Source organism: Tachypleus tridentatus, chromosome 7 (assembly GCF_004210375.1).
Source record: "Tachypleus tridentatus isolate NWPU-2018 chromosome 7, ASM421037v1, whole genome shotgun sequence".
NCBI lineage: Eukaryota > Metazoa > Arthropoda > Merostomata > Xiphosura > Limulidae > Tachypleus > Tachypleus tridentatus.
The window spans coordinates 99,075,498-99,103,253 of NC_134831.1; the positions used below are offsets into that span (position 1 = coordinate 99,075,498).

The window sequence follows — 27,756 nt, forward strand, 5'->3', positions numbered from 1 at the left end:
TTCTGGAACAGTACGCAGACTTATGTTACCCTTCCCTAAAACACTCTACTTAAACTTCAACTTGATTCTTTTTGACGTTTTTTAGATGTCGAATAATTAATCCTTTTAATGTTTATTAAAAATATATTAAAACGTGTTGATTAGCCTAAATATTATTTGCATAATATTTTAATTTATTACTCTCTTTTTTCTCTTTAAAGCGCTCAATGGTGCAGCTGAGCTGCCTATGGACTAATTTCTTTTAGAGAATAAAATTTTGTTTTGTTTTATATCATATATGGCGTTAATATAATTATAAAATTAATTGTAAAACAACAATTTCCAAATGTCTTTTTTGCCATATCAATAATGTTCTTCATCAGACACAACTTTTACAGTAACTGTATAAAATGTGATAAAATAACGGATAACACAGGTTATGGCAAGTTAAAAACAACAGGTGGCAGAGTATACGAGGTCTGTTCAAAAAATACGCGGACTGACGTCATAAAACAAAATGTACTTTATTTAGAAGTTACAGGTCTGGGACCCCTTCAAAGTACTCTCCTCCCCAACGCACACACTTATCCCAACGGTGTTTCCACTTGTTGAAACAGTCCTGGTATGCTTCTTTTGTAATGTCCTCCATCTCCTTCGTCGCATTTGCCTTAATCTCGGGAATCGTCTCAAATCTTCTTCCTTTCAAGGGTCTTTTGAGTTTGGGGAACAAGAAAAAATCGTAAGGAGCAAGGTCAGGTGAGTAGGGGGTGGGGAAGAACAGTGGTCGAGTGTTTGGCCAAAAACTCACGAATTCTGAGGGCTGAATTTCGCAGCAACGCGGTGCATCTTCAATTTTTCGGTCAAAATCTCGTAACAAGATCCAACTGATATCCCACACTCTTCAGCAAGCTCCCTGACAGTCAGACGTCGATTTGCCCGCACCAGGGTGTTGATTTTCCCGACGTGTGGGTCGTCAGTTGACGTGGAAGGACGTCCAGGACGCTCATTATCTTCAATGGACTGTCGACCATCCTTAAAACGTTCATGCCACTTTAAACATGCCGTACGCTTCAGAGCAACATCACCGTAAGCCGTGTTAAGCATAGCAAAAGTTTCAGTCGCAGATTTTCCAAGTTTAACACAAAATTTCACAGCACGTCGTTGCTCCTTCAGGTCATTCATTCTGAAATCCGCCAAACGAAAAAATCGCACTTCACTTAAAACCGCGTAGCTAATACACAAATGAAGATATCTGCAATCGGGAAATGGCGTCGTAATCAGCTGATCTGTGCGAACCTAGCGATACCAAGCGGATTCCCCTGGAACCAACTGGAGCCGCGCAATTCAAACAGTCCGCGTATTTTTTTAACAGACCTCGTATTGTGTTTTATTTTGCATCTTAAAGGTTTAGGCTGCCTTCATAAAATAAATTCATTTTTTATTAGCTACGAGAAATTTGGCTTAAAATACACGAAACTTTAAAATGTAGAAAAAATAATAACGTTATAACGGTTTAACTGGTAGGTGGTAAGTAAACTGTTGAAAGAAAAGTATTGTTGAAATGATTAACTGTTACTTGTAGCAACGAAAGTTCTATCAAGTTTAGAGATTGAAATGTTGATAAAAAGTTTAGAAAAAACGACCTCTACACCCCAGATAAATAAAAAGTATATATTTTTATTCGAACCAATGTTTCGCCTTTGCGAGCTTCTTCAGAGTTAATATACACAACTGTTCGATATTAAAACAGTTATTAAAATATAAAACTGCTTGTAATGTTCTGTTTCTCAAGTCTGCTGTAACGTGCGTCTAACAATATGTAAATTAATATAATTGTTTCACTCTTGTTTTAATATTATAATGTATATATAATACCAACTATACAGCTTTGCTAATTAATACATGACAAATATACTGCCCGGCATGGCCAAGCGCGTAAGGCGTGCGACTCGTAATCCGAGGGTCGCGGGTTCGCGCCCGCGTCGCGCCAAACATCCTCGCCCTCCCAGCCGTGGGGGCGTTATAATGTGACGGTCAAGACCACTGTCCGTTGGTAAAAGAATAGCCCACGAGTTGGCGGTGGGTGGTGATGACTAGCTGCCTTCCCTCTAGTCTTACACTGCTAAATTAGTGACGGATAGCCCTCGAGTAGCTTTGTGCGAAATTCCAAAACAAACAATCTTTGTGCAAAATTCCAAAAAAAAAAGACAAATATATTTTATGAGATATAACAATAGAGAACTACATATTTTATGATTAGCTAAAAAAAGTACATAGACAAAAATAGAAGCTGCTAAGAAACAATAAGTGGAGAGAATGCAAAGTGTACTAGCGGTGTTTTAAACAAGTTGCTGACTATGTGTTACTCTACGCAAGTGTTAAACTAAAAGTAACAATCAAGTATATTGGTATAATATATTGTTATTGGAATGTTGGTTTAGTTACATCACCCATTATTTCTGTTAATTTCTAGATTTTTTTCGTCAATGAGTACAGCTTAAATACATTTTCTCTGTTTAAAATATTTGGTTATTTGTAAGATAGAAACTGAATAAAGAAATAAATATATCTGGAGTGTAAAGGCCGTTTTTTTCTCTTTTTTTTTTTTCCCGAGAAACACTGTAACCTCGATAGAACTTTTGTTTGCTAGAAATTGCAGGTTTATTATTTCATCAACAAACTTTACTACTAGGCCAAGTGAGTTAAGGCGTTCGATTCGTAATCCGAGGGTCGCGGGTTCGAATCTCCGTCACACCAAACATGGTCGCCCTTTCAGCCGTGGGGGCGTTATAATATTACGGTTAATCCCACTATTCGTTGGTAAAAGAGTAGCCCAAGAGTTGACGGTGGGTGATGATGACTAGCTGCCTTCCCTCTAGTCTTACACTGCTAAATTAGGAACGGCTAGCGCAGATAGCCCTCGCGAAATAGCTTTGCGCGAAATTCTAAAAACAAAACAAACAAACAGCTTTACTAATTAATATGTTAGCATGCTGTACAAACGAACTCAGTAGATTTGAATATAATTTATTATTTAAGTTATTTGAAGTTTTGTACTGTCAGTTTCAGTAAACACTCCTGCAGAAACTGTAAAGTGAAACGTTGAGTGTCTAATTAAAATAAAAACGTTTTGGTGTCATAAAATCGTTTATTTCTAGTATTAATAAGTATATACAGCTGTTTCAGTTTAACGCAAGCGTTACGACTTAAATAGTTTGCAAAGCTCGAGTGTCATATTTACTTATTGTAAGATATTTTACGCTACGTTTGCTTACATAACTGTTTACGAATCATAAGCTGTATAGTTTGTTCAGTTGTTATGAATTAGCGATTGTTTACAACAGCGAGATTACTGCATCATGTCGCAAGAACTTTTTGAATTTCAAGTTTGTTTAACTGCGTATTATTACATCATAATATCTATTATTGCGTGAAATGTTCTAGACTTTTGTCGAGGTATAAATAAGTATCGAAAAGTCGTTATTTAGTTCTAGTTGCAGACTGCGAAATCGTGAATTTAGCGATAAAAAGTATATTGTGACGATTTTTAAAGCGAAATTATCACAGACTACATTATAATAACAGAGTAGAAAAAATAATTCGTTTTGTCAATTGTGTTTAAAAGTAATCAAACTAACCTGTTTAAAGCTCTGGATACAACTGTGATAATCAACACTATAACGAACATTTGTACATACGTTTGATTTATTTTTAATTACTGTTTTTTTAAACAAACGGACTGTGTAGCTAATTGTTTATAGTTGAAATTTATCGCCAACAGATCACAGACACCAACTGCAAAGAATATAGAATCTGGTCTTACAAAACCTGCAAGTAACCTTTTTCAATTTAAAGTGTAGCAGTTGTATACGTTTTACAAGCTTTTGTTTCTTCCTTGTTTTAAAACCGAACAGTAAAACCAGGTTAACGTTAATAATGAGAAGTTGAATATTTTTTAGGAAACAAAAATGTTAATAATTGTAACATCTGAGTTACTTGCGACGGGCGGTTGTATTACAATAGCGTGTTAACAGGACTTTAACGAGGTTTAACAAAGTACTAGTTACGTCATATCCGGTTTAATTATTTCGTATATTGCAAATAGAAAGCCATAGGCGGGTTGTTCGTTTGTTGTTATGTGCAGAACTATACAGTTGACTATATGTGTTGTATCAAACCCAGTTTTTAGCAGTGTGATCCATTGTGGTAACCACTGAGCCACTTCCTCTTTACCTCCCAATGACCAAAAGTATGTGGACACCTTTTCTAGTTAGTAGGTTCGGCTACTTCAGCCACACCCATTGCTAACAGGTGCATAAAATCAAGCATACAGCCATGTAATCTCCATACACAAACATTGGCAGTAGAATGAGTCGTACTGAAGAGCTCGGTTACTTTCAACGTGGCACTGTCACAAGATGCCACCTTTCCAACGATTCAGTTCGTCAAATTTCTGCCCTGCTAGAGCTGTTCCGGTCAACTGTAAGTGCTGTTATTGTGAAGTGGAAACATCTAGGAACAACAATAGCTCAGCCACAAAGCGGTAGGCCTCACAAGCTCACAGAACAGGACCGCCGAGTGCTGAAGCGCGTAAAAATCGTCTGTTCAAAGTTACAACACTCACTACCGAGTACCAAACTCCCTCTGGAAGCAACGCCAGCACAAGAATTATTCGCCGGGAGCTTCATGAAATGGGTTACTATGGCCGAGCAGCCGCACACAAGCCTAAGATCACAATGCGCAATGCCAACATGGGCTAGAGTGGTATAAAGAACACCGCCATTGGACTCTGGAGCAGTGGAAATGTGCTCTGTGAAGTGATGAACCACGCTTTACTTCGTGGCAGTCTAATGGACGACTCTGAGGTTGGTAGATGCCAGAAAAACGCTACTTGCCTGAATGCATAGTGGCAACTGTAAAGTTTTGTGGAGGAGGAACAATGGTCTGGGGCCGTTTTTTTATGGTTGGGGCTCTTTAGTTCTGGTCTGGCATGGCCAGGTGGTTAAGGCGTGCGATTCGTAATCTGAGGTCGCGGGTTCGCATCCCCGTCGCAACAAACATGCTCGCCCTTTCAGCCGTGGGGGCGTTATAATATGACAGTCAATCCCACTATTTGTTGGCAAAAGAGTAGCCCAACAGTTGGCGGTAGGTGGAGATGACTAGCTGCCTTCCCTCCAGTCTTACACTGGTAAATTAGGAACGACTAGCGCAAATAGCCCTCGAGCAAAATTTAAAAAAAAAATTATAAACGTATATTTTTCTTCGGTAAATACTACTAACGGGCAGTTCATATAAATCATTTGTTACTGCTGCTTTCACATTTATACAAAAAAAAACATTTATCAGCAAATTATATTGGTATTTGCATAAAGATTAGTGCATACACCGTGATTTTCAAAAAAATCTATCCTGTTATAGAAGATTTAGATTGAGAAATTAAATAAACGTCGATAGGTATTCAACTTATGACACTTGTCAACATGATTGATACACACAAATTCTTTTTAAATACAAAAAAAATAATATATAAACAATAATACAGTTTACAAGAACGGTTACTACAAATAACGATTTATATACAGAAGTTTTACAAACTTATAAACAATATCGAGTCTTCTTTCTGGTCTGGAAGTTTCTTACCATTTTTCGAAGGTTCACAATGAGCGAGTTAATTTCGAGTTGATATAGATACAAATTACTTAACACGGAGCTCTGTATTCTTCGTTGATCAGACATTGAGGTTTTCACCGCTAAGTTATATAATGCCTTCTTAACAAGAACAATATTCCATGTGAATCCACTGAATTTAAATGGTTTGTACTGTTCAAAATCTATAAACTTTCCTGGTCAAATATTTGAAGTTCCCAATTAATAAGCGTTAATCTTAATTATAGCTTCCGAGATGTATTGTATAACAAATGTAGCAAACCAATAATACATACTGTCTCTTGGCGCGTCGTGTTGGTTATATTTAGAGAAGTGAAAAGAGTGTCTAGAAATTTCAGCCTACATAACTATACAGATGATACACTAGTGTTTACGTACACACATATGTTATCTTACATTCGTGAATATTCTACAACTTTAGTGAATAGGCGGGAGTTTCGCAAAGTTGGTTAACAGTGTAAATTATGTATATTTCGAAATATAAAATTAATTTAAACAAACATCAATATTAAAACAGATATGTGATAATAAATCCGTCAGAAACTTTGCTTGAGTTAATCAATGTACGGTTTTTATTTGTTAAAAGTGCTAGTCAAATGGCTGACGTAACAAAAACACTTAAATGCTACAGGTGAGCAGCCTGACGCATTATGTCTAAACAGCATCTGACCCTCACGTGATTAAAAATTCTCTGGGGTTCTAAATCATTATTCTACATACATATAAATAAACTTGTAAATCTACGGCTATTATATACATTAATAATAAGTTGGCGATATTTTAATCAACAACAGAAAGCAATAATGACGAAATTAATATACATTAGAAACATCACAAAGAGACTCAAAAATCAAAATCAATTTTTCCATTAACAGTCCTTATCATCATTACTAAAACTCATAACGAATGATAATTGTAGAAGTACCACACAAATGTGTTAATATTCTATCTATCACACTAGATACAGACACCGAAGTCAAGCTAGCCAGCAACTAATGTTGTTTTTTTATTATTAATTTCGCGCAAAGCTACACGAGGGCTATCTGCGCTAACTGTCCCTAATTTAGCAGTGTAACACTATAGGGAAAGCAGACAGTCATCATCATCTACCTCCAACTCTTAGGCTACTCTTTGACCAACGAACAGTGGGAATGAACGTCATATTATAATGACCCCACGGCTGAAAGGGCGCGAATGTTTGGTGTGATAGGGATTAGAACCTGCCACCCTCAGATTACGAGTCAAGCGCCCTAACCACCTGATCATGTCAAGCCAATCATTTATGGCTACGTACAGGTAGCCCTTGTGTAGTTTTGCACTTTGACTCGAAACTTTCTTAACAAATCCATCTGGTTTCAATCTGTACAGGGCCAACCTATTTCACAGTTTTATATGTAACAAATTTCAAAACTTTCTTAACAAATCTATCTGGTTTCAATCTGTACAGGGCCAACCTATTTCACAGTTTTATACAAATCCATCTGGTTTCAATCTGTACAGGGCCAACCTATTTCACAGTTTTATATGTAACAAATTTTGTAAATGTTGCCTAATCAGTTTATACATTTAATAGTTTGGTCAGTATATGCCACACAAAGATTTAACACCAATTGTTTGTAAATATACAAACATGCGCAGGTAGATTAAATTTATATACAAGTACATAACCAGTAAAGAGACACATTAAGAATTTCTGTTTCAATGCAAGAGGCGGAATTCTCTGTTAACATACCATTCAACATATCTGAGGTTTCTAACCCAACTTAACAGGTAATACACACCTCCCAGGTACAAATTTTTTTCAGTCTCACGGGATAATTTAACCCCCCCCCAAAAAAAAAAACTGGTTTATTTTGAATTTCGCGCAAAGTTACACGAGAGCTATCTGCGCTAGCCGTCCCTAATTTAGCAGTGTACGACTAGATGGAAGGCAGTTAGTCATCACCACCCATCGCCAACTCTTGGGCTACTCTTTCACCAACTAATAGTGGGATTGATCGTTACATTATAACGCACCTACGGCTGAAAGGGCGATCATGTTTGGTGTGACGGGGATTCGAACCCGCAACCCTCAGATTACTAGTCGAACACCTTAACCCACCTGGCCATGTCGGGCTACCCAGAAAGAAAAAAAAATTATAATTTTTTGTACTGATCCTCTCATAACATATCGCAGCTAAATCCGGGGTCTTACTGAACCTACTAAACTTCTACCATATTCTATTAGAAAGATATGAAACGATAAAGGAGACAAACGCCACCTAAGAGTCTTTTGGCGAGAAGTAAATAAAAAGTAATATCAGATAAATTAAACAGAAGAAGGAAATGTAAGCAGCTGAAAGGGGAGACCATTGTGACTTCTGAACTCGTTTAAAGTTTAACATTAGTTTTGACCATTGTGACTTCTGTACTCGTTTAAAGTTCAACATTAGTTTTGACCATTCTGACTTCTGTACTCGTTTAAAGTTCAACATTAGTTTTGACCATTCTGACTTCTGTACTCGTTTAAAGTTCAACATTATTTTTGACCATTGTGACTTTTGTACTCGTTTAAAGTTCAACATTAGTTTTATCATTAGAAGGAAGAACAAAGAAAAACGGTCTGGAAAAGGTTGCAGTTTCCAGAAAACGTTGCGAACGTTTCGAGTATTTATACCCTAATAACACCCTTAAAATTATTTTCCTTGTTTTGTTTTAGTACTAAATGCCCTAAATATATCTGGAAATTTTGCAACCTGAGGTATGCATTACGTGTTAATATCCAACTGAACTTACGTAATGGCAGCTCTTGATACAATTACACAAAGCAACTGCTTCGAACATTACAAAAGACCTCCAATTAAGGACTTTTTTATCAATTAATAATTTGACTTTTGGTTGTTTTAGCATTACAATAATTTACAAAATATATGCCCTTTTAGCCAAAGCAATCCAAAACACATTACTCAGAAAGAGCCCGGGCCTGGCATGGCCAAGCGCGTAAGGCGTGCGACTCGTAATCCGAGGGTCGCGGGTTCGCGCCCGCGTCGCGCTAAACATGCTCGCCCTCCCAGCCGTGGGGGCGTATAATGTTACGGTCAATCCCACTATTCGTTGGTAAAAGAGTAGCCCAAGAGTTGGCGGTGAGTGGTGATGACTAGCTACCTTCCCTCTAGTCTTACACTGCTAAATTAGGGACGGCTAGCACAGATAGCCCTCGAGTAGCTTTGTGCGAAATTCCAAAACAAACAAACAAAACAGAAAGAGCGGACGTTTAAAAATTACACCACCATTATACGTTTCAGTCAGGAGCACGTGCTATGATGTGCTGATTGGTTGCCAAGTTCCGTACACGCGAAGTGTGCGTTATCACGCAGTCATGTTAGGGTGCGAATATAAAGATAAACGTTCGTGCATAATTAGTCTGTGAAAATACTGTGATGAGAATGTATTTAGGAGTCCAAAAATATTCCTATTTAGGGCCCCCAATTAGTTAACACCGTAGTGTAGTATAAAAATGTAGATAAAACAAACTACTAGTTATAAAACTTATTCGCTGTAATAAACACAGAACTTGTTAGCCTTTAAGAATAAAATAGCCCTTAAGTACTGATATAAAAATTACAATTTGTATATCTGAACAAAAGCAGTTTAAACATACTGAATTTTCCACACGTCACGTGATTTAGATTTTCAGCTGAAGGTTCATTTATGTGTTGAATTATCACGTGAAGCTACACGAGGGTTATCTGTACTAGCCGCCCCTAATTTAACAGTGTAAGACTAGAAGGAAAGCAGCTAGTCATAATCACCCACCGCCGACTCTTGGGCTACTCTTTTACCAAAGAATAGTGGGACTGAACGTCACATTATAACGCCCCCATAGCTGAAAGGGCGAGTATGTTTGGTGTGCCACGCGGGCGGAAGGCAACAACTGTTATTAAAAGTACAAGAAGGCTCACGTGTCTCTACTTGTTTTGGGTTCAAAACCTTTACATTTTTTGTCACGGCGAGTTTCAAGCAAACATAAGGATGTTTATATATTTACCTGTTTAGTCTGAACGTTTTTGTTTCAGAAGTTCAGTTATATTATTTCGTAAGTAAAAAGATTATTCTCAATTACCCGTGACGTCAGTGCATTAGATCCGCATATGACGTATATACGACGTCATATCTGCATCCCGAGAATGACAAAAACTAAAGTTCTCCCTGACGAGAAACTGAGACGAAACGTGATCCTTACTGCAAATCTACATGCACATAAGATAAAAAATTTCGCGAAGTTGGAGGTTGTAAATCGCGAAATAAATTTTTTTTTCCAGTATTATACAAGCATTCCCCCGTTAGTACATTGGTAAGTCTACGAATTTACAACGGTAAAATCAGGGGTTCGATTCCTCTCGGTGGACTCAGCAGGTAGCCCGCTGTGGCTATAAGAACACACACACTCACACGAGCAAAGGTTCCATTACAGTATGATAAACACTATTTTACTGTGACTAAACCTTAAAAACAACATACATGTATATATAATACCTTCTTTACTAATTATCTTTTGAATACTTACGCATATATTGATTAGTAACCCTCATGATTGTTTCATGTGGAACGTATTAAATAAAATAAGTTTTAATAAAATACCTACATGTACTGTGCTAACCCACACAAATAGACATTACGATATCGTTCGACTATACAATTACTTACACGTGTGGTGGCAACTCGAAGAGATTGACATTACGGTATTGTTCGACAAATTCCTTCATGTAGATCCCTATATCTCTGTAAGGATTTACTGAAATCAACACTGATCCAATGTAGGTCTGCGAAAAAACAGCAAAACAAAACGTGTTAATAACATAATAAACTGATATCTGTGTCAAATATACTTTAAGTTTATAAAGTCTCTCTAATGTTTATAATGAAGCATTTTCACTTTCATTTATTCGATTGTTTGGGCTAATCGCAGCCAAGTAGTTAGCGTGAAGGAATCTGAAAATTTGTGGTTCGCGACCCGTTACTGCTAAAAGAAGTTATAATCCGCACTTTGCAGCTTGCTTGTTTATTTTGTGTGTTTTTAGAGCAAAGCCACAATGGGCCATCTGCTATGTTCACCACTGGGAATCGAACGCCGGATTATAGCGTTGTAACTTCGAGTACTTACGCTGTCCCATTGGGGGACACACTTTGAAGTCGTAAATGCGTTATAAGAGGGTCGGTCCAATTCTATTATTAAATTAGGATAGCCTGAGAATTTGTGGTATGCCTTCCCTCTAGTTCATCCCTTCAAAATTAGGTACGATTAGCACACACAGCCCTCGAAGAGTAGCCTACTTCCTTCTGGTACACTCCTTCAAAATTAGGTACGATTAGCACACACAGCTCTCGAAGAGTAGCCTGCTTCCTTCTGGTACACTCCTTCAAAATTAGGCACGATTAGCACACACAGCCCTCGAAAAGTAGCCTACTTCCTTCTGGTACACTCCTTCAAAATTAGGTACGATTAGCACACACAGCCCTCGAAGAGTAGCCTGCTTCCTTCTGGTACACTCCTTACACTCCTTCAAAATTAGGTACGATTACACACACGAAGAGTAGCCTAGCACTCCTTCTCGATTAGAAGAAGTAGCCTACTTCCTTCTGGTACACTCCTAGGCACGATTAGCAAATTAGGCCTACTTCCTTCTGGTACACTCCTTCGATTAGCACACACAGCTTCCTTCTGGTACCTCGAAGAGTAGCCTACTTCCTTCTGGTACACTCCTTCAAAATTAGGTACGATTAGCACACACAGCACTCGAAGAGTAGCCTACTTCCTTCTGGTACACTCCTTCAAAATTAGGTAAGATTAGCACACACAGCCCTCGAAGAGTAGCCTACTTCCTTCTGGTACACTCCTTCAAAATTGGTACGATTAGCACACACAGTCCTCGAAGAGTAACAATTAAGTACGATTACTTCCTTCTGGCACGATTAGCACACACAGCCCTCGAAGAGTAGCCTACTTCCTTCTGGTACACTCCTTCAAAATTACGATTAGGTAAGATTAGCACACACACAGAGCCCTCGAAGAGTAGCCTGCTTCCTTCTGGTACACTCCTTCAAAATTAGGTACGATTAGCACACACAGCCCTCGAAGAGTAGCCTGCTTCCTTCTGGTACACTCCTTCACGATTAGCACACAGTCCTCGAAGAGTAGCCTGCTTCCTTCTGGTACACTCCTTCAAAATTAGGTACGATTAGCACACACAGTCCTCGAAGAGTAGCCTACTTTCTTCTGGTACACTCCTTCAAAATTAGGTACGATTTCCTCGAAGAGTAACCTACTTTCTTCTGGTACACTCCTTCAAAATTAGGTACGATTAGCACACACAGCCCTCGAAGAGTAGCCTACTTCCTTCTGGTACACTCCTTCAAAATTAGGTACGATTAGCACACACAGCCCTCGAAGAGTAGCCTACTTTCTTCTGGCTTCAAAATTAGGTACGATTAGCACACACAGCCCCGAAGAGTAACCTACTTCCTTCTGGTACACTCCTTCAAAATTAGGTACGATTATCACACACAGCCCTCGAAGAGTAGCCTACTTCCTTCTGGTACACTCCTTCAAAATTAGGTACGATTAGCACACACAGCCCTCGAAGAGTAGCCTGCTTCCTTCTGGTACACTCCTTCAAAATTAGGCACGATTAGCACACACAGCACTCGAAGAGTAGCCTGCTTCCTTCCGGTACACACCTTCAAAATTAGGTACGATTAGCACACACAGCACTCGAAGAGTAGCCTGCTTCCTTCTGGTACACTCCTTCAAAATTAGGTACGATTAGCACACACAGTCCTCGAAGAGTAGCCTACTTTCTTCTGGTACACTCCTTCAAAATTAGGTACGATTAGCACACACAGCCCTCGAAGAGTAACCTACTTCCTTCTGGTACACTCCTTCAAAATTAGGTACAATTAGCACACACAGTCCTCGAAGAGTAACCTACTTTCTTCTGGTACACTCCTTCAAAATTAGGTACGATTAGCACACACAGCCCTCGAAGAGTAGCCTACTTCCTTCTGGTACACACCTTCAAAATTAGGTACGATTAGCACACACAGCCCTCGAAGAGTAGCCTACTTCCTTCTGGTACACTCCTTCAAAATTATGTACGATTAGCACACACAGCTCTCGAAGAGTAGCCTGCTTCCTTCTGGTACACTCCTTCAAAATTAGGCACGATTAGCACACACAGCACTCGAAGAGTAGCCTGCTTCCTTCCGGTACACACCTTCAAAATTAGGTACGATTAGCACACACAGCACTCGAAGAGTAGCCTGCTTCCTTCTGGTACACTCACTCAAAATTAGGTACGATAAGCACACACAGCACTCGAAGAGTAGCCTGCTTCCTTCTGGTACACACCTTCAGAATTAGGGAGGACTAAAGCGCAACCCTCAAATATGTTTTGCGAAATTCAACAATAGCAAATATGCACATTTATTTATTTATATATGGAACACGTATTTTGAGTCTCTGTTTAAACCAGACTTCAGTCACAATATATGAAAAACGGGGGATTTGAAAACAAATTGATGAGTTGCTATAAAACCGGTGCGGTGCATTCAGTTATCAACATCAACAAGCACGTATTATTTTCTGTAAAAACGTCGATTATTTCAGGTGAAAACTAGCGTGTTTTTTAAGTTTGCGTTAAAAATTGAAATAAATAGAATTTATTATTAAATAACTTTCAACAACGTTCTTTTTAACGTACATAAAGTTTATGTTCCTTGTTGAAAATCGACCGTAAATATATTTATTGTGAATGCTTTCATTCTGTGGTGGAGATGCAAGATCACATCAGAAAGGATTTATTTTTTGGTTTTTTTTAGAATTTCGCACAAAGCTTGTTTGTTTGTTTTTGAATTTCGCACAATGCTGCTCGAGGGCTATCTGTGCTAGCCGTCCCTAATTTAGTAGTGTAAGACTAGAGGGAAGGCAGCTAGTCATCACCACCCACCGCCAACTCTTGGGCTACTCTTTTACCAACGAAAAGTGGGATTTACCGTCACATTATAACATCCCCACGGCTGGGAGGGCGAACATGTTTCGTGCGACGCGGGCGCGAACCCGCGACCCTCGGATTACGAGTCGCGCGCCTTACGCGCTTGGCCATGCCGGGCCTCCATCAGAAAGGATTTGATTTTGTTTGTTTTGAATTTCGCGCAAAGCTACATGAGGGCTACCTGCGTTAGCCACCCATAATTTAACAGTGTAAAACTAGAGGGAAGGCAGCTAGACATCACCACCCATTGCCAACTCTTGGCTACTCTTTTACCAACGAATATTGAAATTGACCGTGACATTATAAAGCCCCCACGGGTAAAAGGACGGGCATGTTTGGTGTGACGGGGATTCGAGCCCGTGACCCTCGGATTCCAGTCGGGTGCCTTAACCTCCTGGCCATGCCAGGCCCATCAGAAAATAAGTCTTAACTTCTACAGTGTTATTCTTATTGCTTGTGTTATCCTACTTTAGACACTTTATATCAATTGTCACCTGTAGGTTTAGCTACAGTAATGATATATATTTGTGAAAATAAATCAGTAGGTAATTCTATACTTTATGACATTGTATTATGTGTGTGTTTTCTCATAGCAAAGCCACATCGGGCTATCTGCTGAGTCTACAGATGGGAATCGAACCCCTGCTGCGCATGTGTATATAAAGATACATATATACACAGATCTAGATCGTTTTTGTCAATTTGATGTTTTGTTTTTTTCGACCAAACACCATCGTACTATGCTTACATTTGTTGATACACATTTCTAACGAATATGCCGAAATGGTAGGAACATAAACTTACATTTCACCATGGCACTTTTATAAAGTAAACCTTTTACGGTTTCAGACAGAACGGCGACTCGTAAAAGCCCTAACTTAACGAAACGAGTTATCGGTTCTCGCCTCACCCAAACAATGGCTTTTTCATGAAGTACGTGTTTATTTGTTCTCAACTCTTTTGCTGAAATAAACGATTAAATAATCAGTATTTTATTCGAAGGGCAACAACTCAAGTTGTTTTTTCAGTAAGGTTTCGCTGATAAAAACATTGATGTTTAATATTTCTAAAGAGAGAGAATTGATTTATACTGTAAAGTGTCTTTTCGGGACTATGGACTGAAAAATGAGGTCAGAAAACCAAAGATTCAGGCATAGGTGTCCTCAATTTAGAACTGCTAACCAGAAAAGGAAGAGAAATCAACAGAGAACGACATCCGCCGCTTACACAATTACTATTATCTGACAAGCAGAATTCACCGCCACAGCAGAAAGTGTTTTCATCTGCACGCGCCTTTTATTATATTTATTTTTAAGGAACTGTATTGCAGCATGTGAAAGTTGAAGCGTTTAAATTACTGAAATAAAACCTGAATATCGTTACATCTATACACACAAATTAACATACAACTAACTCGTGTTATTTGCAAACTAATATTATCCTTGTGGTTCATCTATAAACAGCGTCATTACTTAATTTGAGAAATGCAGTTGAATAAACACTTTGTCAGAAAATAAACATATTGAATGTCCTTAAATGTCTTTTTCCTTTTCTTTGTTTTTACAGAAAGGTTTTTATTAATTCGCTTCGCTTTCGGTAATTTCCTGGTCCAAGTCATGCCTCTAGGACAAGTCCAACTATCATCCTTGACTGACTAACGTCTTTAATTTTATGACTTTTATTCAGTTAGAATTGTTTGTTTATTGTTTTTTAATCTCGCGCGAAGCTACACAAGGGCTATCTACGCTAGCCGTCCCTAATTTAGTAGTATATGACTGAAGGGAAGACAGTTGGTCATCACCGCCCACCGTCAACTCTTAGGCTACTCTTTTGCCATTATAACGTTCCCACGGCTGAAAATGTGCAGTCAGTCCCACTATTCGTTGGTGAAAGAGTAGGCCAAGAGTTGGCGGTGGGTGATGATGACTAGCTGCCTTCCCTCTAGTCATACACTGCTAAACTAGGAACAAGTAGTGCAGATAGTCCTCGTGTAGCTTTGCGCGAAATTCAAAAGCATTTTCTAGATTCAATTCATTTACGCTGCTGATGTCACTTTCTTAATTAAAGTATCACAAATGTCTTGTCAGTAAAATTTATGCCCATCCCCAAGCAAATGGTTAGAAAACAAGACATAACGCTCAACTTATTAATTTCAGTCGCATTTGGTTATAAAAGAAAAAGGATACTGCTGAGCTAGTTGTGTGGAGGCTTAGGAATAACAATCAGTAAAGAACCACAAATGTTGTGTTGTATTTACGAAAACCCTGCTTTCATTATTTCTTGCTACTCTTAATTTTGAACTGTAATCAGAGAAGAGATAACCCATCAGCAGCGCCAACCATCAACCGAGAGAGTTGATTTTTACTCTCACGGATTTAAATTGCCGGAAATATTTTGCGTCAACCCTTACGCACGAAAACGTCGAGTTGTCACACATTCACACAAACGTTTTACACATGAAGATATATGTTTTTAATACACGTTTGTCTGGCTAATCATATAGGTTCTGTGTACACTGATGCGAAGGCCGGGACTGGCATCAAGTTAATGTGCCTTAAATTCTTATCCCAGATAACATTTCTATGTTCCAGCCGACAAATGTCACAAATGCCTGTCAATTACGACGTACTTCTACTGTCAGCTAGATATTTTATTGGCATGGCATGGCCTAACGCGTTAAGGCGTGCGCTTCGTAATCTGAGGGTCGCGGGTTCGCGCACGAGTCGCGCCAAACATGCTCGCCCTCCCAGCCGTGTGGGGGCGTTATAATGTGACGGTCAATCCCACTATTCGTTGGTAAAAGAGTAGCCCAAGAGTTGGCGGTGGGTGGTGATGACTAGCTGCCTTCCCTCTCGTCTTACACTGCTAAATTATGGACGGCTAGCACAGATAGCCCTCGAGTAGCTTTGTGCGAAATTCCAAACAACAACAACAGATATTTTATTACGTTGTTGACACGTAAATGTGTAACCATATCTTTTTCGATACCAGAGAGATATATTGAATATTTTAAAATTCTTATCACAGATCCGCAACAAAAGATAATCATGGAACACAGTGAAACGGTAAGATCAAAACGCGCATTGTCATAGAAGGACTGACTCGGTATTTGTAACTGATGTAAGATTACTTTAAGCTGTGACATACAAACATACTTCACGTTCTCACGACTTATACAAATGTTTTGAAGCGTTTGACCTTTCACTAATCAGTAGTTATATTTGTATAAGCTACACGGCAAGAAATATCCTACCTGATAAATGTTACCTTTATATATCATGTTATCCACGTCATTTGCATCAACTTTCGTTTTTCCTGTTTCTGTTGGTGCTTGGATAGAAATCGAAGTAAAAAAGAAAATGACCAAGTGATTTCACTCTTCAATTAAAAACTGTTTTTATCAACATGGGAGTTTGGTTTGTTTGGTTAGGTTAGGTTTAGTTTCTTTGTTGTTTGAATTTCGCGCAAAGCTGCACGAAGGCTATCTGCGCTAGCCGTCCCTAATTTAGATAGTTTAAGACTAGAGGGAAGGTAGCTAGTTATCATCACCCACCGCCAAATATTGGGCTACTCTTTTACCAACGAATAGTGGGATTGACCGTCATTTTATGAAGCCCCCATAGCTGAAAGAGCAATCATATCTGGTGCAACAGGAATTCGAACCCGCGACCTTCAGATTACAACTCGAGTGCCTTAATCACCTGGCCATGCCGGGTCACGGGAGTTTGGTAACACCGTGCACGTCATGATTTGTAATTAGTGTTTTTCCCTTCTCCCTCTTTGCTCACAGTCCTACATTCCGCTAAGCTGTAAGCTGTACAAACTGTTCTATTCAGAGCCAGTGCTTTCTCAGCGTTTCGTTCTCCAACTAGGTCACTGTGCGGTGTCGAAATAAGTACTTTAAGTTATTACGATTTCGTTTTCCAGTGTGAGAAAGCGTCTAACAAGAGGCTTGTTTTAGGCAGTGAGTGGGTGGATGGGTAATACGAGGTTAAATTACGACCTGATGTAACTACATCACAGTTTTTGTGACTGTTATCCCTAAATTGCAAACTTTTCTTTTTCTCACCTTCTAATGCTTACCCGAGGTCATTGGTCACCTCAGCTGCGTTTTTATAGTTTAACATTTTTTGATAATCTCATTTTTAATTGAAACAAACAGTTTACTCACACACATAAAATAAAAAGTGTATTTTTTTAAAGTGGTTTCCTCGGAAAATCTAATAAAAATATGAACAGTGTTATTTTCAGAATATTACATTTCACACATAGTACAAATATTTTTTCTAGAATCAGATCAGACCGGTTTCCCACAATAACTTATCTTCTTTCTCTTTCTTGGCAAAGAGAAGACATAATACACACCTGGCTTATTCTTTGGCCCGGTATGGTCAGGTGGTTAGGGCACTGGACTCCTAACCTGAATGTCGTGGATTCGAATCCCCGTTATACCAAACATGCTTACCCTTTCAGCCGTGGGAGGCGTTATGATGTGACATTTAATCCAACTATTCGTTGGTAAAAGGGTAGCTCAAAACTTAAATAAGTGATGATGACTAGCTGCCTTTTTACACTGCTAAGTTAGGAACGACTAGCGCAGATAGCCCTCATGTTGCTTTGGGCGGGCCTGGCATGGCCAAGCGCGTAAGGCGTGCGACTCGTAATCCGAGGGTCGCGGGTTCGTGCCCGCGTCGCGCCAAACATGCTCGCCCTCCCAGCCGTGGGGCCGTTATAATGTAACGGTCAATCCCACTATTCGTTGGTAAAAGAGTAGCCCAAGAGTTGGCGGTGGATGGTGATGACTAGCTGCCTTCGCTCTAGTCTTACACTACTAAATTAGGGACGGTTAGCACAGATAGCCCTAGAGTAGCTTTGAGCGAAATTCAAACAAACAAACAACCTTATTCTTAAATTTTTCGTGACGGAGAACACGCAGGAACTGCTTCTTTCATACTAAAGACACGAAAAATTGTGCAAGAAAGTTCCATGGGGATGGACTGTTCGACTCCTGTGAGTTTTACAAGATCCATACCACAACTCTTCAGAAAAGAGTATTGTGCAGTCTTTGGTTTGTACTCTAATAAAGAACAAGTGTTGGTTCCAGCCTGGTCCAGCTTACCATAAAAGAAGAGCAATGGCTATGCGCAATTTATTCAAATGTATCCACTCCTCCTTTCAAATGTACCTAGGTGGTTGTCTTTCTGTTCATCAGCTACACACAGCAAGCCTTCCAGTGCCAGGTGTACCTAGGTGGTTGTCTTTCTGTCCATCAGCTACACACAGCAAGCCTTCCAGTGCCAGGTGTACCTAGGTGGTTGTCTTTCAGTTCATCAGCTGCACACAGCAAGTCCTCCAGTGCCAGGTGTACCTAGATGGTTGTTTTTATGTTCACCAGCTACACACAACAAGCCTTCTAGTGCCAGGTGTACCTAGGTGGTTGTTTTTCTGTTCATCAGCTACACACAGCAAGCCTTCCAGTGCCAGGTGTACCTAGGTGGTTGTCTTTCTGTCCATCAGCTACACACAGCAAGCCTCCAGTGCCAGGTGTACCTAGGTGGTTGTCTTTCAGTTCATCAGCTGCACACAGCAAGTCCTCCAGTGCCAGGTGTACCTAGATGGTTGTTTTTATGTTCACCAGCTACATACAGCAAGCCTTCCAGTGCCAGGTGTACCTAAATGGTTGTTTTTCTGTTCATCAGCTACACACAGCAAGCCTTCCAGTGCCAGGTGTACCCAGGTGGTTGTCTTTCTGTCCATCAGCTACACACAGCAAGCCTTCCAGTGCCAGGTGTACCTAGGTGGTTGTCTTTCTGTTCATCAGCTACATACAGCAAGCCTTCCAGTGCCAGGTGTACCTAGGTGGTTGTTTTTCTGTTCACCAGCTACACACAGCAAGCCTTCCTATGCCAGGTGTACCTAGGTGGTTGTTTTTCTGTTCACCAGCTACATACAGCAAGCCTTCCAGTGCCAGGTGTACCTAAATGGTTGTTTTTCTGTTCATCAGCTACATACAGCAAGCCTTCCAGTGCCAGGTGTACCTAGGTGGTTGTTTTTCTGTTCACCAGCTACACACAGCAAGCCTTCCTATGCCAGGTGTACCTAGGTGGTTGTTTTTCTGTTCACCAGCTACACACAGCAAGCCTTCCAGTGCCTGGTGTACCTAGGTGGTTGTTTTTCTGTTCACCAGCTACACACAGCAAGCCTTCTAGTGCCAGGTGTACCTAGGTGGTTGTCTTTCTGTTGATCAGCTACACACAGCAAGCCTTCCAGTGCCAGGTGTACCTAGGTGGTTGTTTTTCTGTTCACCAGCTACACACAGCAAGCCTTCCAGTGCCAGGTGTACCTAGGTGGTTGTCTTTCTGTTGATCAGCTACACACAGCAAGTCTTCCAGTGCCTGGTGTACCTAGGTGGTTGTTTTTCTGTTCACCAGCTACACACAGCAAGCCTTCCAGTGCCAGGTGTACCTAGGTGGTTGTTTTTCTGTTCATCAGCTACACACAGCAAGTCTTCCAGTGCCTGGTGTACCTAGGTGGTTGTTTTTCCGTTCACTAGGTACACACAGCAAGCCTTCCAGTGCCAGATGTACCTAAGTGGTTATCTTTCTGTTCGTCAGCTGCACAAAGCAAGCCTTCCAGTGCCAGGTGTACCTAGGTGGTTGTTTTTCTGTTCACCAGCTACACACAGCAAGCCTTCCAGTGCCAGTTGTACCTAGGTGGTTGTCTTTCTGTTCATCAGCCTCACACAGCAAGTCTTCCAGTGCCTGGTGTACCTAGGTGGTTGTTTTTCCGTTCACTAGGTACACACAGCAAGCCTTCCAGTGCCAGGTGTACCTAAGTGGTTATCTTTCTGTTCGTCAGCTGCACAAAGCAAGCCTTCCAGTGCCAGGTGTACCTAGGTGGTTGTTTTTCCGTTCACTAGCTACACACAGCAAGCCTTCCAGTGCCAGGTGTACCTAAGTGGTTGTCTTTCTGTTCATCAGCTGCACACAGCAAGCCTTCCAGTGCCAGGTGTACCTAGGTGGTTGTTTTTCTGTTCACCAGCTACACACAACAAGCCTTCCAGTGACAGGTGTACCTTGGTGGTTGTTTTTCTGTTCACCAGCTACATACAGCAAACCTTCAAGTGCGAGGTGTACCTAGGTGGTTGTTTTTCTGTTCACCAGCTACACACAGCAAGCCTTCCAGTGCCAGGTGTACCTAGGTGGTTGTCTTTCTGTTCATCAGCTACACACAGCAAGTCTTCCAGTGCCTGGATTTCCTCCATATTATTATTTTTTCCACAGATCTGATTGTTTCATCATATTTGCTTGACTGTCTCTCAGTTTCTTGATTTTTGTGCACGGCTATTTTCTTTATCATTTCGTTAGTAAAAACATATCACTAGATTCTTCTTCAGTTCCAGTATCCATGTTACTGTTATATTGTGCATTGTCACTGCCATCTTCCAACATTGGAAGCTTGTACTTCGATGTTTTTGTCAGTTAAACATCCAAAACAGCAAACATCATACAGCGACATTCGCTGACTCACCACTCGAACTGACTTAACCTCATATGAAATTAGCATGACAGCTACTCCTCCCTTCTTATGCACTCTAGACTCATGTGGATAAGGAAAAAATGGTGTGATGACGCATCATCCGGGAAAATACTCTAGATTTAAGAAAAAGATGAACTCAGCTGTTTACTTAGTTTTATATGGCGAGATTCTACACTTCTCTCTCCACTAAGACGAACTCAGCTGTTTACTTAGTTTTATATAGCGAGATTCTACACTTCTCTCTCCACTAAGACGAACTCAGCTGTTTACTTAGTTTCATATGGCGAGATTCTACACTTCTCTCTCCACTAAGACGAACTCTGCTGTTTACTTAGTTTTATATGGCGAGATTCTACACTTCTCTCTCCACTAAACTCACCTGGAGAATCAATCGGCAAATCTCCCTGGAAGAGAGACGACTGACATTTTGGTTTAAAATTCCAGCAATAAACACATGGTTATAATGAATGAATCTTTATGCCACGAAACCATGAAATATGTCATGTGTTTAAAACATAGATCTCGATATTTCAACATAACGAATTTTACTGAGTGTCCAAAAAAAAATGTATTTTATCTGAATGTACATCAGTGAGCTTTGAAATTTATCGGATTAATCATATAGCATACTGACCATGATAATAAAGCCTGTGACCCTCAAACCACTTGCTGCAAAACAAGTTTTACGTTATCAAAAAATAAAATACAGTTTAGTCAGCATCTACGTCATATTTATACACTGAAGTCAACAATGAGGCTAAAGATGCTGAGCTTAATTGTTGTTTGCTGAATTTCACGCACAGATGCTCGAGATAGTTAACATCATCCAACCAACTCGTGCGTGGGCTACTCTAGCCGAATAGTGGGTTTTGACTGTTTCTCCAATAAAACACTCACAACCCCTAAGTGAATTTCACGTTCTTCCAAGTGTCAATTTAGCTCCACATAAATTAATTTTGTCAACGTATTTTAAAATAATTTAAAAGTATTAAATATATATATATTAATGGAAACACATGTGACATACAGTCAGGAGTCACAACAAAGAAGTATTGGCAACTAGATGGTGAATTTGCCATCTTGCTGTACTTGTCAGCAGTCAGGATACCATCAATGTTGTACATGACTGTACATACAAATCATAATTGGAGATGAAGATTTGGGGTGTTTCTTTTTTTTTTCTTTCTAAATGGGCCATTTATATCATTAACAGTGCCAGAAAGGTTTCACATACCCTCTCCAGAATCTTGCATATAATATTTATTGAATCACAGAATCTTACTTCCATTGTCTGTATGTAGTATCCCTGGCCAGTCAGAAAGTCCCACATCAGAATAAACGTGCAAGTAGTCGTATTCTGGTGAGTAGTAATAACGAAAATCTATTTATTACTGCCAGGAGTAAATTACCTCATTACAAGTGTGGAGAAATCGAAAAGTGACTGTACTCTGGGAGAATTTAACTTTCATGCTATAAAAGGGTAGAGTACCCTAAGGATAAAGACAAATCATTGTGACGTAACTGTAAAAAAAACAACATATATAGCAAATTACAATGGATGTCGTAAATTAAAGGACATTCAAACACTGATATAACACATACAGTAAGCCTAGCCCAAATAACATGAACCAAAAGCAAACGTCAAATGAAAATATTAAAGCACACGCTGTCAAAATCATATACATACGGAGATGTTATATGCTCACAGCCACAAACTGAAGAAACACATGAACAACTAAAGCACACACAACACCAACACGATAAACAAGGGAAGAAGAACATGTACATCCCATAATAAATGTGATAAGAAATGCCTTTTTAGACTTCATCACACAATATTGAGATTTACAGCATCAAGGAAACTGCGTCAACCTTTTAATAAGGCCTGACAAACACCATTTCACACCCGTTTTTAATAAGGCCTGACAAACACCATTTCACACCGTTCTTCTGTATATATAATGCAGCAAATGGCAAACTTTGTAATTCAAAATTAAACAGTCACTCCCCACAGTGGTACAGCGGTATGTCTGCGGACTCACACCGCTAAAAACCGGATTTCGATACCCGTGGTGGGCAGACTGATAATGTCTCACTGCAATTTGTGCAGTTTTACAATAAGTCCTAAAACTCATCAGACGACCTGGGTTAAACATACAGAATTGTATGTCAATAAAATTATCTAAGTTGTCTTTTTTCTGTTGGCTATTTTTGGTTGTTTCCTTGTTGTTGTTCTCTGTAGAAAGTATCACAAGTCTCCTGGCTAGGTCTTCTAAACATGTTTTGATTTCTATGGTTGGAATGTACCTAGATGCTATTGCGAAGTTGAGTCCTTTGTTAAGTAGATGTATCTTGTCTGTGTTTAATTGTGAACCTAGACCATCAACTGGCATGCTGCATTAAACCAGAGATTTACGGACTTATACAACGAAACATAAACCAAATCAATACTAAGAGCGACAGAGACAAAAAGATCTGCCACAACAAAAAACTAGAAAAACTAAGATGCAAGCAACAGAAAAGACACCAAAACGACAAACCGTTGACTAACCTCATAATTAACAGATCCGACCGTCAATTAAACATGGATTTAGGGAATGTGTGGCGAGGTTGTAAACGTGACAATTTGTTTAAACAATACAAAAAGAAAGATGGCTACCCCCACATACATAAAGCTGCTATTATGTTGATTAACTACTTTTCCTCTAGTTTTTCACTGCTGACTAAGTGACGGCGCAGACAGCTTTTGTGCAATCTTTGGAAACATTTCAAACAAATCAAACCAATCTGTTGCATCATTTTCCTGTCTTGAAGTTAAGTGTTACAAAAACACGTGGGTCGAAGATGTTATCAATTGAAAATATTTATTTCGCCGAATCAGAAACGTAGAGTAAGTTCTCGAGACTCGATAAACAACTTATTAAGTTATAAGTGTTGATAAAAATACTGTATATCATAAAATGTGATTACCAAAGACGACATCACATGAGATTGTGTTTAAACAAGGAACTTAAGAATTCATTATACAACAAGTAAAAGGTCAGTAATATTTACCATCAGAGACGGTGACTGGTACATTATGCTTACGTTACTTAAAAGAGAAAGCAAACAAGTGTTTACTTGGCAAATGTGAAATGGGTGTGTGGATACGTAGTGATTAGCAAGTTTATCTGTGAAAAAGCTATTTTATCAGTTCCGAAAAACTACCACACCTGGTTCAGAACACCACCAGGTACATACAAAAACTACCACACCTGGTTCAGAACACCACCAGGTACATACACTAACTACCACACCTGGTTCAGAACACCACCAGGTACATACAAAAACTACCACACCTGGTTCAGAACACCACCAGGTACATACACTAACTACCACACCTGGTTCAGAACACCACCAGGTACATACAAAAACTACCACACCTGGTTCAGAACACCACCAGGTACATACAAAAACTACCACACCTGGTTCAGAACACCACCAGGTACATACACTAACTACCACACCTGGTTCAGAACACCACCAGGTACATACACTAACTACCACACCTGGTTCAGAACACCACCAGGTACATACACTAACTACCACACCTGGTTCAGAACACCACCAGGTACATACACTAACTACCACACCTGGTTCAGAACACCACCAGGTACATACACTAACTACCACACCTGGTTCAGAACACCACCAGGTACATACACTAACTGAAACTACCAGATCGTTTACACATCATCATCAGATACACGTTTCAGTTGGAAACCACCACATCTGTGGCACAATATCACAGTTACACATTGTAGCTGAAAAACACCACACCTCTGACACAATACCACAACTGAAAACTATCATACCTAGCATATAACACCATCAGATACACATTCCAGTTAAAAACTATCACAACTAGCACGTAACGTCATCAGATACATATACCAGTTGAAAACTATCACAACTAGCACATAAAACCACCAGATGTAAGGTGTCACAGGATGGATTTGTGACACCTGTTTTTAAACATTAAAGTCATTCTTGTGAAGTTTTTTAACCAACATAAACCAGTCTTGCACTAATGTGTTGTAGGAGATGGTTTGTTTCATCCAAGCAACTATAACACTGGTTTGAAACAGCAACAAGTTATCATAATGGCAATAAGCGATATTTAAAACCAGTCGTAACAGTCTAAAGTTACTGCTTAGCCTCTTCTGATGGCTCTCGCCATAAAAGTCATGGTTCATAAAATACTGTAGCGCTTCAAATCCTGTGATTCGTTCTAAGTAACGAATGAAACTACAGAAGGCCGAGAACATTCTATTAAACGATTTTGTATAAACACACTAGCGAGTCAAGTCAAAACCAATGTTGATATAAAGTCACGGTGCAAAATATTCGTACACTCATATTATAAAGATGTGTTCAGATCGGGGATTTAGAATTTTTAAGTCGGAGATATATCTTGTACCGTTGTGCGTAATGATATTAGAAAACAAAGGACTGTGAAACAACTAGAGTAACCAGGACCATCCAGGAAGAGACCTACAACAAGTCGTATCCAAATCTTGGTAAGCAAATTGTGTTACATTTTTTTTAACAGATGAGAACCTATGAGCAAAATGGCTATTTGCAAAAGCTGTCCACATGCACCAGGCGACAATACGCAACATAATCAAGAGGAATTTCTAGTTAGGAAAAGTAAAACACGTCGTGTACAAGTTGCCTCTGCGACATATCTGTCCAGTTGTTGCAAACCTAAAACAATTGGAGTATGATCTGCCACTTGACCAGTATGCCTTCGTAGAAAAACATACTGGTCAAGTCACAAGATGTTGTACTTATGGCATTTTGTACAATTGGACTATTTAAACTGGCGCAGGAAAACCATAATTTTCGTGCACTAGATGTATTGTGGAGAACATGCAGGGAAGTATGGTGTACTTTGAATACGACAGACTTTTGACGATGCCTTCTGCTGTAGGGACTACACTGCAGGGTTATTTTCAAAAGATACTGACGCATAGAACATGACCGGACATGGTCGGTAACGAAGCGAAGAGGTTCCAAAACTGGGTGTGCCTATGTACAAACACACGTGTTACAGGCTGAATATACATGTACATAAACAGATTATTTTAATTCATTTATTATTTCAGTATACCTACAAAAGATTCCACATATGCTCAGCTATCATACTGACGAAATATCTTCGCCGTAGATAGCTAAATTTAGTCCAAAAATGGCCTAGTCACCCTTACGCTTGCACGTAACCCAGAAAAACAGACTGCCAACATCAGTTTTCATACGACCGAACTTCAGATCGTGACATTACACATTCCTTAGTGAAATACCTTCTGTGAGATACTTACTTAGTTACTTACAGCTTGTGATGTTACTGTTCTAATAATTATGGGACAGACCGTCAAAATTCGACCTTCCTCCGAGAGCGGTTCCAAAAGAGAGTCGTTCTGTTTAAACAGTGCTCCGAAATTAACACATTATTTTTCAAGTAAAAGTCTTGATTGAAAGCAAAGTTTTCAAGCCGAGCTGGACGTTAAATGCCCATGGGCTAAACGACAGAGACCACCTAGTATTCAGGTATAGCTATTCTTAATGTTCAGCTACTTATCAGAGGAAAGGAAGTCAACCATCAAAAACTTCGACCACAGGGTTTGTGATTAGCTCTTATGAGTGATGAACCCTTATGTGTGTTTATATGTGTGTGTTTTTCTCATAGCAAAGCCACACTGGGCTATCTGCTGTGTCCACAGAGGGGAATCGAACCCTTGATTTTAGCTTTACAAATCCAAAGACTTACCGCTGTCCTAAAGGGGAAAGATTAACCCTGGTATTGAACGAAAGGTCTCGTCGGCACTGGATATGACGGCTATCGTAGAAAAATGTTCAAAATAACACTTCATCAACTTGATCTATTTCACATTGTAACAGCAGTTTGATAATATAAGTAGCAGATCAACCACTACAATGGCTGTCATATTCCAGCCGGCCTAATGAGCCCTGGGATATAACAGATACAGTGTGGTTAACAAATTGTTATAGTTTCTTTTGTTATTTCGTTCTTAAGGTATCATTATATTTTATAATGTAATTATAAAAGCAAATGTGAAGTTGTACCAACGGCAATGCGAGTCGAACTCCGTATCTCTCGATCCGCAGCCCAGCACGCTATCCAACATATTACGCCTACTCTTAAAAGTGGTAACAATAACTTAAATACTCACATAAATGTGATTTTCTTTAAATCTTTTCCGTAAGTTTTCAACGAACGCTTTTTCATTTTCGAAATCTTCAAGTAGTACGTAGTCCTGCACCCCAACCTTGTCTCGGTTATGTAGGTCATTCTCCATGCTCTCCTTCGAGTAAAACATAAAATTATATCCAAAATCGATTTTAATTTGTTTGTTTGTTTTTTGAATTTCGCGCAAAGCTGCACAAGGACTATCTGCGCTAGCCGTCCCTAATTTAGCAGTGTAAGTCACAACAAACATGCTCGCCTTTTCAGCTGTGGCGGCTTTATAACGTAACGGTC

At 39.5% G+C, this 27,756-nt stretch overlaps 1 protein-coding gene across 15 annotated transcripts in view; it reads right to left on the reverse strand.

Annotated features, from left to right (window-relative positions):
* Nucleotides 1-27,756, reverse strand: part of LOC143256270 (unconventional myosin-Ic-like) — a 104,399-nt gene that overhangs the window by 65,341 nt on the left and 11,302 nt on the right. For 4 of the 15 annotated variants that reach the window (XM_076513256.1, XM_076513264.1, XM_076513255.1 and 1 more), the window contains exons 2-4: nucleotides 27,449-27,580; nucleotides 21,595-21,619; nucleotides 10,333-10,448 (exon numbers count right to left, since the gene is read on the reverse strand). In XM_076513256.1, the coding sequence (XP_076369371.1) occupies nucleotides 10,333-10,448; nucleotides 21,595-21,619; nucleotides 27,449-27,567 (260 nt within the window). In that variant the 5' untranslated portion in view covers nucleotides 27,568-27,580. Of the gene's footprint in view, nucleotides 1-10,332; nucleotides 10,449-21,594; nucleotides 21,620-22,497; nucleotides 22,686-23,766; nucleotides 23,930-27,448; nucleotides 27,596-27,756 lie in introns of those variants that run through there. The other 11 variants (XM_076513260.1, XM_076513258.1, XM_076513261.1 and 8 more) reach the window with 6 other exon arrangements.